At 46.1% G+C, this 19,819-nt stretch overlaps 1 protein-coding gene across 1 annotated transcript in view; it reads right to left on the bottom strand.

Moving 5' to 3' along the window:
* The window catches only part of sema4gb (sema domain, immunoglobulin domain (Ig), transmembrane domain (TM) and short cytoplasmic domain, (semaphorin) 4Gb), a gene marked incomplete at its 3' end in the record, with an annotated part of 131,937 nt that overhangs the window by 29,661 nt on the left and 82,457 nt on the right, over positions 1-19,819 (bottom strand). The window contains exons 8-10 of the mRNA XM_079493460.1: positions 15,224-15,405; positions 8,941-9,079; positions 279-504 (exon numbers count right to left, since the gene is read on the bottom strand). Of these exons, the coding sequence (XP_079349586.1) occupies positions 279-504; positions 8,941-9,079; positions 15,224-15,405 (547 nt within the window). The remainder of the gene's footprint in view (positions 1-278; positions 505-8,940; positions 9,080-15,223; positions 15,406-19,819) is intronic.

Below are 19,819 nucleotides of genomic sequence, written 5' to 3'. Positions count from 1 at the left end.
TAAAGCATAAGGAAAGTTTGACATTTTTTACATTTTTGTCTGCCATAGGATGTTAATGGTAGGGTCACAAGAAACCCCTATAAAAAGATTGCCCAATACCGACAGCCGGTCAGCAAGTGGATTCATGAATGAATGTATATAGACAATATTTTAGGCCAATAAAAAAGACTTTATACCCGAATTTCCCCCCCGTCCATCCCATCTGCCGGACTATAACATAACGCTTAGAACACCAAAACGGGTTCCCGCCCAGAAAGGGCTCCGGTCACATCACTCACCAGTCCCCAAAAACAGAACGGTGTAGACGTTGCGGTCGGCGGCCGTCGCCGCGTGCACGGCGATCTTCACGTAGTTGACGCTCCTCTTGAACAGCAGGGGGCGCCCTCCTCCCAGCGGCTGCACCTGGCTCGCCATCAGAGGGTGGCGTCGGGCGAACGTCAGCACCGAGTCCGGGAGGTCACGGGACGAGTTGATGCCCTTTGACCTGTGGAGGTCAGTTATACACTGGAGGGGGGAGAGGAGATGGGGGGGGTAAGAGAGAGAGAGAGAGAGAGAGAGAGAGAGATAGAGGGAGAGAGAGAGAAGGGAGAGAGAGAGGGGGGGGGGTGAGTGAGAGAGAGAGACAATCTTAAGCAAACAAGAGGTTACCAATTTGGGGTGTATTCTATCATGACAAAGAATTGCATAAAAAGTGATCAAGAAAGTCGAACAAAGAGCAATATTTTTGGGCAGGATTTTAGGATCTTTTGTCAACAAAACCTCAAGACTCCTGCTGGAGAGTCCAGGGCCAAATCAGTCTTTGGGCCGGTGGGGCCACGGCCCAGGGGCCTTTGGCTCTCAGCCAGGGGCCCTTCAGGGAACCTGGACCGTGCCGTACTGTGTTTGAGGCCCTGACAAGGGCTCCTGGGGCTCTTCATTGGCCGTTGATACATTTTGGTCAAAAAGATGACGAAAAAGCAGTCATACGAGGCTATTCTGGACTATGCTTGCACCTCCAGGAGTCATCCGACTCCTCCCACATCTCAATGTCACTAAAATCTAAGCTTCAGTCCTCCCAAAACCAACTGATTCAACTACTTCTCGGCCTAAAGGCCATGACAATTTCCGACACACTTTGCTAGTTTGGGATGGCTCAGAGTAGAGTCCAGTGTTAAGTAAATATCAATGGGAATTTAACTAGATCTAGTCAAAGGGACAGAGCCCTCAATACCTGTATAACCACTTCTTCTGAATGAATTTAACTAGATCTAGTCAAAGGGACAGAGCCCTCAATACCTGTATAACCACTTCTTCTGAATGAATTTAACTAGATCTAGTCAAAGGGACAGAGCCCTCAATACCTGTATAACCACTTCTTCTGAATGAATTTAACTAGATCTAGTCAAAGGGACAGAGCCCTCAATACCTGTATAACCACTTCTTCTGAATGAATTTAACTAGATCTAGTCAAAGGGACAGAGCCCTCAATACCTGCACAACCACTTCTTCTGAATGAAAAGAGAGAGAAAGACTGAATCAGGGGTCGTCGCCATGTTGGCTTGTGGTGGACATTGTTGTAAACATTGTTTTTTTTGCCACGGACACACAAAATGAGTGGACAATAATGTGTTTTTAGCAAAAGGCTGATGCACACCACAGAAGGCCGATGCACACCACAGAAGGCCGATGCACACCACAGAAGGCCCGATGCACACCACAGAAGGCCCGATGCACACCACAGAAGGCCCGATGCACACCACAGAAGGCTGATGCACACCACAGAAGGCTGATGCACACCACAGAAGGCCCGATGCACACCACAGAAGGCCCGATGCACACCACAGAAGGCTGATGCACACCACAGAAGGCCCGATGCACACCACAGAAGGACGATGCACACCACAGAAGGCTGATGCACACCACAGAAGGCTGATGCACACCACAGAAGGCCGATGCACACCACAGAAGGCTGATGCACACCACAGAAGGCCGATGCACACCACAGAAGGCCGATGCACACCACAGAAGGCCCGATGCACACCACAGAAGGCCGATGCACACCACAGAAGGCCGATGCACACCACAGAAGGCCGATGCACACCACAGAAGGCCGATGCACACCACAGAAGGCCGATGCACACCACAGAAGGCCCGATGCACACCACAGAAGGCCGATGCACACCACAGAAGGCTATAGTGACAGGTGTGTAGGGAAATAGAGCATACATTAAAAAGGGTATCTTTAAAAACAAAGAAAAGGTCCCGCACACTGTCAGACACGTTACTCTTTAAAGAGCAACACTTTGGCAAGTGTCTGACAGTGTGTGGGACCTTTTCAAGTGTCTGACAGTGTGTGGGACCTTTTCAAGTGTCTGACAGTGTGTGGGACCTTTTCAAGTGTCTGACAGTGTGTGGGACCTTTTCAAGTGTCTGACAGTGTGTGGGACCTTTTCAAGTGTCTGACAGTGTGTGGGACCTTTTCAAGTGTCTGACAGTATGTGGGACCTTTTCTTTGGACAATAATATGACCAGCAACACACACAGAGATAGCCTTGAATGACCATAACAGGTGTGTAACTCTGGGAGTGTTCAAATGGAACCAAATGGACCCATAACACTCAGAGTTAAGGGGATCCTTGTAAATAAAACTACTAGTACTAGTAAAAACTACTAGTACTAGAACTAGCTGGACTGCTAATCTGCCATAGAGTGGACAATAATATGACCAGAAACACATATGGTCTTTTCCCATTTTTTTGAGTGGTGCAACCACTCCAAGGAACAGCAATGTCCGTGTTCACCTATGTGTGTGACGTTAATGAGCACCAGTATGACTATGAGTACCAGTAGGGGCGCTGTTGTGGGGGGGGGGGGTTGCACCACTCAGTTCACACGGTTGTGATTTTTTAGTAAAGAAGCTGAAATTGCATGAATGCATTTATTATTGATTATAATGTTTCTGTATGTCACTCCTATCCCCCAAAACACAGGCACTCAGTGTGTTTACGTGCACACACACACACACACACGCACACGCACGCACGCACACGCACACACACACACACAGGCACACGCACACGCACACACGCACACGCACACGCTCTTGAGCTCTTTTTTGTGTTCTATCCTCTTGACAGATGTGGACGAATACATAAATAATGATATGGATTTTCAACAGAAAAGGACGCTGCACGTGTATCTAACTTTGTGGTGAAGGACTGGGATAGTGAAGTGTGAATGTGTTAGTTAGGCATTCATGAATTTTATTTTTGACTGAGTGTGTGTGTGTGTGTGTGTGTGTGTGTGTGTGTGTGTGTGTGTGTGTGTGTGTGTGTGTGTGTGTGTGTGTGTGTGTGTGTGTGTGTGTGTTAAGGCTGTACCTTAGCCCTTTTTTTTGGACTCGAACTTCGGCAGGAATTCCCGAGCGAACATCCGGACCATTTGTTTCCAATTAATTTAAAAAATAACCTTTGAGATATCAGCGTGTCTCCCCTGCTCTTTATCAATCTCTCTCGTCTCTCCCAACACACACACACACACACACACACACACACACAAACACCGTCAAGTGGCTACGCGAAAACAGCTGATCTGCAAGCTCACGTGAGCTTGCTGGCAGGCAGCTAAAACAGCGTATATTGCTCGTTATTTGTTCCACCTGTGTATTCTGGGAGGCGCATTGAAGTGAAGTGGGCACAGGGCAAAAGCAGATCCTCCGTGACCGTTTTGCTTAACAATGATCAGAGTTCCCTACTTTTTGTGATGTGATGCTAGAGAGCATATGCTAATATATCATGGCCCCTGTCAGCGATCATGCTGGTGTGTGTGTGTGTGTGTGTGTGTGTGTGTGAGAGAGACGCGTCAGACATTCCATTCAATTCACCTCAGCTGCAGGCCAATCACCAAATTACAAGCACGGGAGATGGGACAGCAGAACTAGGAGATATTTCTTTAAAAAAATCACAACTTCTGACAGGAATGCACTAGAAACTTACTTTTTTTTTTACATGCTCATATCGCATTCTCGCCGAGATATATTTTCGAGTTAATAAAAAAAGGGAAAATATAATAATATTTTTTATTTAATAAAAAAAATTAAAAAAATAAAACGAATGGTTCAAGCCCATTAATTAAGATTCGAGTGCCAACCCTAACGAGCGAACATTCGAACCTTGAATGTTTGGGGACAGCCTTAGTGTGTGTGTGTGTGTGTGTGCTATCTAGGTCTTCTGTCTGTCTCAGTTCTACCTGTTCACCCCATGGTGTGTCTGTAGCCTATGTCTGTCTGAGCACGACCTATTGACCCCTGCAGCTGATGCTGATTGGGGTCACAGACACAGGAGGGGTCATTATACAGCCCTCGTGCAGAAGTCAACAACTGTGCTCGACTCCAAAGTGCCGCTCACTTCACATTATGGTGTGATTTTTGAGTGGTGCAACCAAGGAACAGCAATGTCCGTGTTCAACTATGTTTGTGACTATGTTTGTGTGTGACTATGTTTGTGTGTGACCAGTACCAATGAGTACCAAAAGTGGCGCTGTTGTGCCAGAAACAGAGAGAGAGAGATAGTGCTGCACTGTTGCCTGCTAATATGAGAGAGAGAGAGAGAGAGAGAGAGAGGGGGGGGGGATTTGCACCACTTTTTTTTAGATGAGCTGAGTCTATGATGGTGTGGGATGTGACTGCAGTCTAAATGGAGCCTCACAGAGCTGAGTCTATGATGGTGTGGGATGTGACTGCAGTCTAAATAGAGCCTCACAGAGCTGAGTCTATGATGGTGTGGGATGTGACTGCAGTCTAAATGGAGCCTCACAGAGCTGAGTCTATGATGGTGTGGGATGTGACTGCAGTCTAAATGGAGCCTCACAGAGCTGAGTCTATGATGGTGTGGGATGTGACTGCAGTCTAAATGGAGCCTCACAGAGCTGAGTCTATGATGGTGTGGGATGTGACTGCAGTCTAAATGGAGCCTCACAGAGCTGAGTCTATGATGGTGTGGGATGTGACTGCAGTCTAAATGGAGCCTCACAGAGCTGAGTCTATGATGGTGTGGGATGTGACTGCAGTCTAAATGGAGCCTCACAGAGCTGAGTCTATGATGGTGTGGGATGTGACTGCAGTCTAAATGGAGCCTCACAGAGCTGAGTCTATGATGGTGTGGGATGTGACTGCAGTCTAAATAGAGCCTCACAGAGCTGAGTCTATGATGGTGTGGGATGTGACTGCAGTCTAAATGGAGCCTCACAGAGCTGAGTCTATGATGGTGTGGGATGTGATGCAGTCTAAATAGAGCCTCACAGAGCTGAGTCTATGATGGTGTGGGATGTGACTGCAGTCTAAATGGAGCCTCACAGAGCTGAGTCTATGATGGGATGTGACTGCAGTCTAAATGGAGCCTCACAGAGCTGAGTCTATGATGGTGTGGGATGTGACTGCAGTCTAAATAGAGCCTCACAGAGCTGAGTCTATGATGGTGTGGGATGTGACTGCAGTCTAAATGGAGCCTCACAGAGCTGAGTCTATGATGGTGTGGGATGTGACTGCAGTCTAAATGGAGCCTCACAGAGCTGAGTCTATGATGGGATGTGACTGCAGTCTAAATGGAGCCTCACAGAGCTGAGTCTATGATGGTGTGGGATGTGACTGCAGTCTAAATGGAGCCTCACAGAGCTGAGTCTATGATGGTGTGGGATGTGACTGCAGTCTAAATGGAGCCTCACAGAGCTGAGTCTATGATGGTGTGGGATGTGACTGCAGTCTAAATAGAGCCTCACAGAGCTGAGTCTATGATGGTGTGGGATGTGACTGCAGTCTAAATGGAGCCTCACATAGCTGAGTCTATGATGGTGTGGGATGTGACTGCAGTCTAAATGGAGCCTCACAGAGCTGAGTCTATGATGGTGTGGGATGTGACTGCAGTCTAAATGGAGCCTCACAGAGCTGAGTCTATGATGGTGTGGGATGTGACTGCAGTCTAAATGGAGCCTCACAGAGCTGAGTCTATGATGGTGTGGGATGTGACTGCAGTCTAAATAGAGCCTCACAGAGCTGAGTCTATGATGGTGTGGGATGTGACTGCAGTCTAAATGGAGCCTCACAGAGCTGAGTCTATGATGGTGTGGGATGTGACTGCAGTCTAAATGGAGCCTCACAGAGCTGAGTCTATGATGGTGTGGGATGTGACTGCAGTCTAAATAGAGCCTCACAGAGCTGAGTCTATGATGGTGTGGGATGTGACTGCAGTCTAAATGGAGCCTCACAGAGCTGAGTCTATGATGGTGTGGGATGTGACTGCAGTCTAAATGGAGCCTCACAGAGCTGAGTCTATGATGGTGTGGGATGTGACTGCAGTCTAAATGGAGCCTCACAGAGCTGAGTCTATGATGGTGTGGGATGTGACTGCAGTCTAAATGGAGCCTCACAGAGCTGAGTCTATGATGGTGTGGGATGTGACTCCAGTCTAAATAGAGCCTCACAGAGCTGAGTCTATGATGGTGTGGGATGTGACTGCAGTCTAAATGGAGCCTCACAGAGCTGAGTCTATGATGGTGTGGGATGTGACTGCAGTCTAAATGGAGCCTCACAGAGCTGAGTCTATGATGGTGTGGGATGTGACTGCAGTCTAAATGGAGCCTCACAGAGCTGAGTCTATGATGGTGTGGGATGTGACTGCAGTCTAAATGGAGCCTCACAGAGCTGAGTCTATGATGGTGTGGGATGTGACTGCAGTCTAAATGGAGCCTCACAGAGCTGAGTCTATGATGGTGTGGGATGTGACTGCAGTCTAAATAGAGCCTCACAGAGCTGAGTCTATGATGGTGTGGGATGTGACTGCAGTCTAAATGGAGCCTCACAGAGCTGAGTCTATGATGGTGTGGGATGTGACTGCAGTCTAAATGGAGCCTCACAGAGCTGAGTCTATGATGGTGTGGGATGTGACTGCAGTCTAAATAGAGCCTCACAGAGCTGAGTCTATGATGGGATGTGACTGCAGTCTAAATGGAGCCTCACAGAGCTGAGTCTATGATGGTGTGGGATGTGACTGCAGTCTAAATGGAGCCTCACAGAGCTGAGTCTATGGTGGTGTGGGATGTGACTGCAGTCTAAATGGAGCCTCACAGAGCTGAGTCTATGATGGTGTGGGATGTGACTGCAGTCTAAATAGAGCCTCACAGAGCTGAGTCTATGATGGTGTGGGATGTGACTGCAGTCTAAATAGAGCCTCACAGAGCTGAGTCTATGATGGTGTGGGATGTGACTGCAGTCTAAATGGAGCCTCACAGAGCTGAGTCTATGATGGTGTGGGATGTGACTGCAGTCTAAATGGAGCCTCACAGAGCTGAGTCTATGATGGTGTGGGATGTGACTGCAGTCTAAATGGAGCCTCACAGAGCTGAGTCTATGATGGTGTGGGATGTGACTACAGTCTAAATGGAGCCTCACAGAGCTGAGTCTATGATGGTGTGGGATGTGACTGCAGTCTAAATAGAGCCTCACAGAGCTGAGTCTATGATGGTGTGGGATGTGACTGCAGTCTAAATAGAGCCTCACAGAGCTGAGTCTATGATGGTGTGGGATGTGACTGCAGTCTAAATGGAGCCTCACAGAGCTGAGTCTATGATGGTGTGGGATGTGACTGCAGTCTAAATGGAGCCTCACAGAGCTGAGTCTATGATGGTGTGGGATGTGACTGCAGTCTAAATAGAGCCTCACAGAGCTGAGTCTATGATGGTGTGGGATGTGACTGCAGTCTAAATAGAGCCTCACAGAGCTGAGTCTATGATGGTGTGGGATGTGACTGCAGTCTAAATGGAGCCTCACAGAGCTGAGTCTATGATGGTGTGGGATGTGACTGCAGTCTAAATGGAGCCTCACAGAGCTGAGTCTATGATGGTGTGGGATGTGACTGCAGTCTAAATAGAGCCTCACAGAGCTGAGTCTATGATGGTGTGGGATGTGACTGCAGTCTAAATGGAGCCTCACAGAGCTGAGTCTATGATGGTGTGGGATGTGACTGCAGTCTAAATAGAGCCTCACAGAGCTGAGTCTATGATGGTGTGGGATGTGACTGCAGTCTAAATGGAGCCTCACAGAGCTGAGTCTATGATGGTGTGGGATGTGACTGCAGTCTAAATGGAGCCTCACAGAGCTGAGTCTATGATGGTGTGGGATGTGACTGCAGTCTAAATAGAGCCTCACAGAGCTGAGTCTATGATGGTGTGGGATGTGACTGCAGTCTAAATGGAGCCTCACAGAGCTGAGTCTATGATGGTGTGGGATGTGACTGCAGTCTAAATAGAGCCTCACAGAGCTGAGTCTATGATGGTGTGGGATGTGACTGCAGTCTAAATGGAGCCTCACATAGCTGAGTCTATGATGGTGTGGGATGTGACTGCAGTCTAAATGGAGCCTCACAGAGCTGAGTCTATGATGGTGTGGGATGTGACTGCAGTCTAAATGGAGCCTCACAGAGCTGAGTCTATGATGGGATGTGACTGCAGTCTAAATGGGAGCCTCACAGAGTCAGGTCTGGGTTCAGATGTTACTCACAGAGCTGCAGGTCTGGGGTCAGATGTTACAGGTCTGGGGTCAGATGTTACAGGTCTGGGGTCAGATGTTACAGGTCTGGGGTCAGATGTTACAGGTCTGGGGTCAGATGTTACAGGTCTGGGGTCAGATGTTACAGGTCTGGGGTCAGATGTTACTCACAGAGCCAGGTCTGGGGTCAGATGTTACAGGTCTGGGGTCAGATGTTACAGGTCTGGGGTCAGATGTTACAGGTCTGGGGTCAGATGTTACAGGTCTGGGGTCAGATGTTACTCACAGAGCCAGGTCTGGGGTCAGATGTTACAGGTCTGGGGTCAGATGTTACAGGTCTGGGGTCAGATGTTACAGGTCTGGGGTCAGATGTTACAGGTCTGGGGTCAGATGTTACAGGTCTGGGGTCAGATGTTACTCACAGAGCCAGGTCTGGGGTCAGGAAGCTTCCCAGAGTACTCCCTCCACTTGTTGTCCTGGACCTCCATGAAGGACCCCTCGAAGGCCTTCTGGATGTCTGAGAAAGAGTAGCGGCAGACCGCCGACGCCTTGATGTTCCTCCTGGAAGAGACGACATGGTAAACGGTGCTTTAACCCATTCTGACCTGAGATCAGATTCTAAACATGTCTTCTACATCCTGACAGTTTTCTGTCAGTCGTTCTTTGATTTTTCAAAAATAGCAGACCTACAAGCTCATAGCGCGCCACTCGGTGGCGCGCTATGAGCTTGTAGATCTGCTATTTTTCAATAGCTAAAGCATAGCATAATGCTAACACATCAGGTGCTATTCATCAGGTGCACACAGGTGCTTTAACCCATTTAGTAAGTAAGTCCATTTTATTTATAAAGCACCTTTTGAAGCAAAGCTACAAGGTGCTGAACAATTGACACAGTAAAAACAAATAGAAACACAGAGAACACAGAACAAATACAGTTGTGACAATATAAATGAGCAAAACAAAAACAAACAAGGCAGAACAAAGACATAGTTCTTTTTTTTTGCAACTGAATGGCTGGAAAATGGAAATGAAGAGTTTACATATAGTACACATAGTACATGCATACAACCTTCCCTATGATTATATCTGGTTTCAGTATTTATTTATGGTGTATTGTCTCTATTATTAAGGTTATTGTAGCAGTCAATTTATATTGGGGGTTGGGAGGGGGCGGGGCGGGGGTCCCGAGACATTGCCAAAGCATTTCAAAGCATTTCTAATTAACATTAATAGATAATGTTAATTTACTGATATTTATTTTCATATTTTTGTGTACGATGACAAGAGCGCCCCTCACTTCACACGGGTGTGATTTTTATTTTATCTTTTTAATATTATAACCACACCTGGGGGTCTATTAGAGTAATGGTCACTCCATACTAGTCGACAGACACAATCTGGGGTATTTAGGACCTGATGAATCCTGAAAACAAGCTAAACTAATCATGATTGATTAGTTTTGATGAGAGAGAGAGAGGGCGTCTACCTTTCTATGTCTATGGGCTAGATCAGGGGTTCTCAACCTTTTTGGCCACGGACCCCCAGAAATGCTTTGGCAATGTCTCGGGACCCCCGCCCCGCCCCCTCCCAACCCCCAATATAAATTGACTGCTACAATAACCTTAATAGAGACAATACACCATAAATAAATACTGAAACCAGATATAATCATAGGGAAGGTTGTATGCGTGTACTATATGTAAACTCTTCATTTCCATTTTCCAGCCATTTAGTTGCAAAAAAAAAAAAAAAACTTAAAAAAAAAAAAAAATTGGGGACATAGGGCTATAAAAATGAATCAGGTCGAAGGTACATGGGAGAAATATTTACGGAATAAATGAGTCTTTAGGAGTCTCTTAAAACAGTCAACTGATTCAGCATTTTTCAATGCCAGGGGCAAGGCATTCCATAGGGTAGGAGCTACCACAGCGAAAGCCCGGTAACCCTTCGGTTTCAACTTGGACGCGGGTATTTTCTAGCAGACCGTTGTTGGAGGATCTGAGGGGTCTGACATTGGTTTTAGGAGGTAGTAGGTCGATGATATACAGCGGGGACAGCCCATGTAGAGCTTTAAAAGTAATTAAAAGTATTTTAAAATCAATTCTGGCTTTAATAGGGAGCCAGTGTAGTGCGGCTAATACTGGGGTTATATGTGCCCATTTAGGCCTGACGTCGACGTTTTAAATGTTTTCTAAATCATGAGAGTTTTCTTAAAACACACCTACAGGCGACAGGTGCGTAGGAGAGGGTACGGTGCCCAACAATGAACAAGGAACAAACACCCGCACACTGTCTTCAAATGCAGTGACCAACTTTTAACAGCAACTTTTCGGCCTATGCGGCCTTCATCGGGCTATCTTTATAAAGATAGCCCCATGAAGGCCACATAGGCCGAAACGTTGCTGTTTCCCTATTAAAACACAATTCCTGCCAGCATTAATTCATCCCTCGATCGTGTATTGCCATGGTTTAATCGCGCGTAACACTTACTTTGAAGAGACAAATATCCGTAACCGGATGTTACAATGACAAACTGCCGTGTGTGGTGTCATGACCGGTTGTTATTGTCTCGCTCGGCAGTGGAAAAACCCGACCGCGAGTGTCAGCACGCCTGCTACAGCCCGTTGAAAACCCTTGTTTTCACCAGAAACGGCCCCCCTCAATGTCGTTTCTGAGTTACAGGCCTTTGAGTGCAGGGCTTAGAATTTAAGTGGATGCAATCGCATCTTCAAAATGGCCGCGGCCAGCTGTCCCACTGGACTGTTGTGCTAATGAACGGTAGCTAACGATTTGATCGTATTAAAACATGTATTAAAGAATACATCGCTGTTAAAACGAGAATTCCGGGTGTGGCGCGGTAGGGTACTAATTTAACCCTACGTTTTCTATTTTCCTGGCAGGCTTCGTGTTGTTCCTTTTTCAATGTCAAGGACCCCAAAAATTATATGTAATTGGCTGCCGACGCCCATCTGAAAATATGTTGTTCTAGGAACCCCCCAGAAGCAAAGAGTTGAGTTAAAAACATTCGCTCTGAAAGAATTTATAATTTATATAACATTTGGGCCACATTTTCACAGGAGAAAACGGTTTTTTTTATCCAAAATGATTTAATAGCACAGGCAGACTCTTCACATACTAGAGCATGTCTGAAATAAGTGTCAGAGCTGAAATCGACATGTAAATATGAAAGAAATGTCCACAGAAGTGAACCTTTCAAGCCTGTTTGCTCAACTCGCTGTTTCTCTGCAAGACATTACTCTATAAGCCATATCTCCAAAACTGGTGATGATTCCCTGCTTTCATATGACGTGAAAAATTCTCCATTTTCAGTCCCTCAGTCAAATTTGGCCACATTTAGTCGACTAAAACTACACTAAACTAAAACATTTCAGGACTAAAATGTGACTAAAACTAAATGGTGTTTCATTCAAAACTAAAAGTTGCTGTCGAAATCAACACTGCACATGGATACTCTTCATTAGGAATACGCCCTGTGACAGTCAGCTCCATATATGGGCAGAAATCAACACTGCACATGGATACTCTTCATTAGGAATACGCCCTGTGACAGTCAGCTCCATGTATGGGCAGAAAAGGGGGCACGCCTATATATGGACATTTACCCCGAGAGGCATCCTAACCAGATGGATCCGAACACACAGATGGAGTGCCGTGATTCCCCCCCCCCCTAAAACATGACCATCAGTTCATTAATAGATAATGTTAATTTACTGATATTTATTTTCATATTTTTGTTTTATTGGATGATGTACGATGACAAGAGCGCCCCTCACTTCACACGGGTGTGATTTTTATTTTATCTTTTTAATATTATAACCACACCTGGGGGTCTATTAGAGTAATGGTCACTCCATACTAGTCGACAGACACAATCTGGGGTATTTAGGACCTGATGAATCCTGAAAACAAGCTAAACTAATCATGATTGATTAGTTTTGATGAGAGAGAGAGAGGGCGTCTACCTTTCTATGTCTATGGGCTAGATCAGGGGTTCTCAACCTTTTTGGCCACGGACCCCCAGAAATGCTTTGGCAATGTCTCGGGACCCCCGCCCCGCCCCCTCCCAACCCCCAATATAAATTGACTGCTACAATAACCTTAATAATAGAGACAATACACCATCAATAAATACTGAAACCAGATATAATCATAGGGAAGGTTGTATGCATGTACTATGTGTACTATATGTAAACTCTTCATTTCCATTTTCCAGCCATTCAGTTGCAAAAAAAAATTATATTTGGGGACCCCCCAAAATAATTTGGCGACCCCCCGAGGGGTCGCGACCCACAGGTTGAGAACCCCTGGGCTAGATGACTCGCCCCCGGTGCGGGCCAATGGAGAGCAACGTTGCCACATGGTGGCCATCTTGCTACAGTCAGCTCACTCACTCATAACATTGTGTCTAGTCTAATGGTGCGTCTACTTTTTGTCAGGTGAAACCGCCTGACAAACGAAAGCTCATAAATAACCATAAACTTGCTCAATTTTCAACCGATGTTCAAGCGGCTTTGGTTTGTTATAAACGTCAGATGACACGGCATAGCTACTTATAATGGACTTTGGTTTGTTATAAACGTCAGATGACACGGCATGGCTACTTATAATGGACTTTGGTTTGTTATAAACGTCAGATGACACGGCATAGCTACTTATAATGGACTTTGGTTTGTTATAAACGTCAGATGACACGGCATAGGCTACTTATAATGGACTTTCACATAAAACACATTAGGCAGACAAGCATCCTGAATCACTGCAGGCACGTTGATAATAACGTTTGTAATAAACCAAACCGTTTGTAAAAGAGAGAAATTAGAGTATTTTTGTTTGAGCAGATCACCAGCCACCACGGGACGTAACGGAAAGGTTGACTGTCGCAAGATGGCTGCCGGATAGACTACACCGGATAGACCAATTATTTGTTTACAAACATTGGGACTGGGCCCACAGGTGACTGTTTCATGTAATCAATTCCCAACAGATCTCCAAACCTGTTGTTTTGGGGAGCGCTGGTTTCAGTCCATTCAACCTCCTCGTGTGTGTTGGCTAGTGAGATGCACCCTAGGAGACATTTATACTTCAAAGCCCAACAGTATTGCGCACAGAGAGCAGCTGATATACAAGCTCACATCGCATCGCAGATGCGACTGTTGTGAGCGTAGAGGTCTGCGTGCGCGACACCATCGCGGGACGAAGCATAAATTATACTTGATGGGCTGCAGGTGCTCGTGCAGCCGTGCACAAACAGGCTCTGCTGCCGTGATCATGAGCGCACCTCCCGTTCTTATGACAGCGACTGGAGGTGTGGTTTTGAGGACAACTGTTTTGAATTGCTATTATTGTTCAAACACAACAGAAACCAAGGCTTACTGTATATATTTCAAGGGCGAGAGATCACAATAAAAATCCTAATCATTCTTCCTCCAAACTGGGAGAAAAACAGCATTTGAAAGTTTGATGGGGCATTTTTTACACGTGAGTGCAGTTAGAACTTTTCCATTGCATCTTATGAGAGGTGGTGTTCTTCTGATGCCTTTATGCGTGCGCATGCTGTTTCTTATCAGTGTGACGTCGTCTGATAAGGCGTCTATAGACTACGCCTTGCGCCATCTAGCCTTTCATATATATATATAGATTATATATATATATATATATATATATATATATATATATATATATATATATATATATCAAAAAGGGAAAAACCTTCCAAGGAAGGGACTGCACACTCCAGGGAACAGAGACGGACAACTTACTGCATCAACTTATTTATTAGCACGGCGCGTTTCGCAGTGAGCTTCGTCAGGTGCTAGCCATGAGCTTCGTCAGGTGCTAGCCGTGAGCTTCGTCAGGTGCTAGCCATGAGCTTCGTCAGGTGCTAGCCGTGAGCTTCGTCAGGTGCTAGTCGTGAGCTTCGTCAGGTGCTAGCCGTGAGCTTCGTCAGGTGCTAGTCGTGAGCTTCGTCAGGTGCTAGCCATGAGCTTCGTCAGGTGCTAGCCGTGAGCTTCGTCAGGTGCTAGTCGTGAGCTTCGTCAGGTGCTAGTCGTGAGCTTCGTCAGGTGCTAGCTGTGAGCTTCGTCAGGTGCTAGTCGTGAGCTTCGTCAGGTGCTAGCCGTGAGCTTCGTCAGGTGCTAGTCGTGAGCTTCGTCAGGTGCTAGCCGTGAGCTTCGTCAGGTGCTAGCCGTGAGCTTCGTCAGGTGCTAGCCGTGAGCACCTGACGACGTCGTCCGTCTCTGTTCCCTGGAGTGTGCAGTCCCTTCCTTGGGAAGGTTTCTTCCGTTTTTTAAGTCTATGCCTGCTAACTAGACTTGCACCTCCCACGTTTTGTTTTGGATGTGCAGGGGTCCCTTTTTTGTTTATATATATATATATATATATATATATGTGTGTGCCTACCTGTGGAAGATCCTTAGGAAGGATGAGGGAGGAGTTAGTGAGGGAAGGGGGAAAAAATAACGGATCGTATAAAGAGAACAGTTGCACGTACAGTACAGTACAGTACAGTACAGTACAGTACAGTACAGTACAGTACAGTAGTCGCACACTAAACAAAACATTATGCGAAAGTCATACGCTTCCACAGAAACATATATGATCGAGTAAAGTCCAGACATCAACACATCTACTCACAGAAACAGCTCATGTCTCTTATTACCACTAGGGGGTGCTCATGTCTCTTACCACTCGAGGCCGAACACGCCGTACAGCGTGCTGGCGTGTGCGCGCGCTCCTTCCCCCGGGAGCACGAACACACTGCGCAGGATGTTGAGGTGGATCTCGTAGTCGGGGACGGAGCACACCATCCTGGCCTTCAGGAACGACGTCCACTTCCTCTGGAGGGTCCGCTGGCCGCCCCAGTCCCCCTACGCGCACACGCACACACACACGCACACACACACACACACACACGCACACACACACACACACACACACACACACACACACACACACACACACACACAGATATTCAGTGGCGCAGCGTGACACGCTTTGAGTTTGTAGATCAGCCTTTTTTTTTTTTGAATCCTGAAAAGTAACAGTTTTGGACGTATGAGGTTTCCTTTCCACCCGACAGAGACGTGTTCTGTACCAGGAAGCACAGCTGCAGAGAGAAGATCTCTTAGATTCTCAGAGTTCTTCTCTGTGTTGTACAAGATTGGAACACGTTCACACACGACTCAGAATTGTAATATACCAACAGTTTACAGTAAGTGTGAATGAATAGGCCTTTAAATGGAGTCAAAGGGTGAAGTTGAAGAACAGCTGAACAAATTGGCGTCGTTAAGACGTGCATGGAAACAGTTTGTGTTGCGTGTGATGTCACACCAGAATATATAAGATAATGCGCTGTGTTAAAAGTGACAGTTGACGTCGAGGGAGAGAACGCGAACAAGTAAGTAAGACAGACAGACAGACAGACAGACAGACAGACAGACAGACAGACAGACAGACAGACAGACAGACAGACAGACAGACAGACAGACAGACAGACAGACAGACAGACAGACAGACAGACAGACAAGGTGATGTTTTCTTGGACCGTTTCCAAAGCAGGAGGACCAAAGGGAGCATATTACGCGTCTGTAGCAGTGAGGAATCAGCTATATTCCTTTGGAGTCAACTGGGATGGATGGAGCTACAAGGATCAGATGTTTGATGTCCATGTCTTCAACACAGTGTCTTTATGCTGGAAGAAGTTACCTCCAGTGAGTCCTGGAAGAGGAGACGGTCACCTTGAGGTTCCATCCAGGCGCTGGGGACACACAGCTGTTCTGGTAAAAGATACAGTCTACATCTGGGGAGGCTACTGGAGAGGGACGTACTACAATGTGCTTCATGCATTTGATGTGGACGCCCACATGTGGTTCAAACCCAGCAGGGTTTCTGGAGCTGTTCCAGAGGGGAGGAGGCACCACTCAGCCTGTGTCTTGGGGAAGGTCATGTTTATCCATGGAGGAAACACCAAGCTGTCGAGACGGACCCTGACTGGACGCACTAATGACATGTACAAGTTGGACACCAACACAATGGTCTGGACAATAATTAACACCAGAGGAACTCCACCACCTGTTTCAGAACATCACTCTGCCACCATCATTGGGAAAATGATGTTTGTATTTGGGGGCGAGTTTGACCTGAGGTACAACAACACCATCAGAGTGTTTGACACAGAGACCGACCACTGGTTGAACACGCCTTCTGCACAGCTTCTTCCAGAAGGACGCTCTGATCATTCAGCCTTTACCTACAATGGAGAGCTGTACATATTTTCTTGCTATAACGGGTATCAAGGCTTAAATGATCTGTGGAAATTCAGTACAGAGACCTTCTCCTGGAAGAAGGTTGAGCCCAAAGGGAAAGGCCCGGGTCCAATGAATTGTATGTGCTGTTGCATTGTGGGAGAACGTATCATCTTCTTTGGAGGATACAAACACTACAAACGCTCAGGTAGCATCACTAATGAGCTGTATGTCTTAGACTTGAGTCCTAGCCTGAAGACATTATGCAAGCTAGCGGTTATTCAGTACGGTCTGGATCAGTCTGAACTCCCACACAACATCAGGTGGGAACTGGTAGCCATGACAACCAACAGTGTGCTCACTGCCAACAAGGTCACGAAATGAAGGAAAAACAGAAAACATTGAGTCAACTAAACCAGACACTGTGGCTTCCATGTGACCAGTCTATGACATCACTACTATGACACCCAAAAAGAAAGAAAAGAAAAGCTGATCTACAAGCTCACAGTGTGAATCATTGCATATCAATTTGGGGTTTGAGAAGCACTACAGATCAGTGGTTCTCCAACATGTTTGGCTCAAGTCAACCCTGTAAATAACTTTCTCATCCACGGCACCCTGAATTACATTGTTACTTTATAGAGCCTTAACCGCCCATTCTACTAAATGTCTTCTAAATCAGCTTTATGGAGAAAACACCTCATGATTCTATCAGTGGTTCTCAAACTTGTTCACGCCACCGACCCCCAACTCATAATATTTTGTTCCAGCAGGGACCTCCAAGAAACAAAGATTTGAGTTAAAAATGTTTGCGTGAACATATCATATATATTCAAGGATTTGCAAAAAAAAAAAGAAATCACGATAAAAAATGCAGAGCTACAAGTTCATAGCGTGGCACGAAGTGACGTGCTATGAACTTGTAGATCTGCTATTTTTGAATAGTCAAAAAAAATCTGAAATGACAGATGCTTTCCCAGTTTGAATGGGTTAACTCATTGAGTGCCAGGTATTAATTATTTACGTAATTCATCCGCCGGTGTTTACATAGTTTTAAGAGCCATTGAAGGTGCGACGTTTCCAGGATGTAAACAAAGCCGCAATCAATCAATCAATCAATCAATCAATAAATCAATCAATCAAATATGTTTGGACTCAGGGTCCATTAAAACAGATGCATTTCCGGTTCTCCAGAACCAGCACAGAGCCCGGGCCCTGGACCTGATCACCCCTATATCTCCATATATGGATCTGGCCTGTTCTGACATCACAACACTTCATATTTGGGCATGGCTGACACAGAACTCCATATATAGGAATAAAGGGACACAGAGAGACGGATACAGAAATCTCCATATATGGGCATAAAAGGGACACAGACAGAAGGGTGGAACGGGTACTCTGACACGGGTACAACGGGCATCGCATAGCCGGGTGGGGCATAGATCTACAACTTTCATCGTTACCGATTCGGTACACAGTTTTGGACGTATGAGGTTTCCACCCGACAGAGACGTGTTCTGTACCAGGAAGCACAGCTGCAGAGAGAAGATCTCTTAGATTCTCAGAGTTCTTCTCTGTGTCGTACACGTTCACACATGACTCAGAACTGTAATATACCCAGACCTGCACACAGGCGGTGCGCCAGTGCGCATGCGTTGTCAAAATTAATTCTGCGCTGTCAATCAAGCACCGGGAAGCGCTTCTGCGTACCAACAGCTGGGGCCGCCCAGAATGATTATTATGGCCAGAATACTAGTAAATTCTGTGGCGAGAGCATTTTCCCACCGACTGCCACTCAAAGTGGCTACTGGCCAATCGCAGCACGTCTTGCATAAGTGCACTGGCCATTGTGGCCAATCACAGCGCGTCCTTACTCAAACGAGGGAGGATTCCATGCTGCTTGCTGCTGGGAGAAGGACGACAGGAGGACAGGAGTTTACTACTGAGAAAACCTGACACAAAATGGTTGGGCTTCTCCGTTTCAGATAGCAAACTACTGTAGTCCCCGGTGTAAAATGGCATGCTTTGGATGCTCTGCACTCTTCCCATTCGCCGCTGTGCTTGTGTTTGTTTTCCGGGTGCTGGAGCAGCATGGTTGCTCGTGTGCGATGCCGTCTCTCACAGCCTAGGCACCGGCCACCGACTTTTTACGGGTACAGGTTTTAGTTCCGACATAGTTCATTTCATTTCATTTCATTTTATTTCGCACATAGTGTAACACAATACAGTACAAATCATAATAGATAACAATTAATATCTGTCATAATTCATTTGTCTTTCATACAGTATCTGATACACCTATGACGAAAAGGAGCAGGAAGAAGAATACATTCTTATAAATACCTGCCCCCTTAAATGGAGTGGGAAGAGTTTAAAGCATTGCGGACTGGCACTGCTGCTGCACAATATTACGTTTTTCAACACCGTGTCCCGACATACTGTCCCTGGGCCTTATTATCGTAAAGTCGGGTAGTGTACACTGTTTATTTTTGCACTGAGGAGCCATGTGTGTCTGACTGTCTGACTGTACGTCGCCTCGGCTAAAAACAAAAGGGAAGCCTGACGTATGCTTCGCCGTACCATGTGTCGCATGTTAAAAAAAATAGCTGATCTGCAAGCTCACAACGTGTCGCCTCCGCAACACGTTGTGAGCTAGTAGATTTTTTATTTAAATAAAAAATAAAAGAAGTATCTAAATATTGCTTTGATGCTCATATTATCCTTAGGAAGTATTAAGTTGTTTTATTAGAATATGCATTCCATAAGGCTGGACCACACATGGACCTAGAGGCAATTTGCAACTCTAGATTTTTTTTATAATGGGATGAATCTAGAGTTGCAATACCCTCCATTGACTCCCCACTCATCCAATAAATATCGTTTTGCTATAAGTTATTCATGCATCCCTCTTTTATCCATCCGGCGAGACGGGTCGCCGCATTTTGAAGCACCAAGTAACTTTTCCAGGTGCTCCTCTGAGTACTAGACCAAAAAAGTTGTGTGCAGCCCTGAATATACCAACAGTTTACAGCAC

This window comes from Electrona antarctica, assembly GCF_951216825.1.
Source record: "Electrona antarctica genome assembly, chromosome: 22".
Taxonomy (NCBI): Eukaryota; Metazoa; Chordata; class Actinopteri; order Myctophiformes; family Myctophidae; genus Electrona; species Electrona antarctica.
The sequence above is the reverse complement of the archived record's forward strand: the minus strand, read 5'-3'. Positions and strand labels throughout refer to the sequence as shown.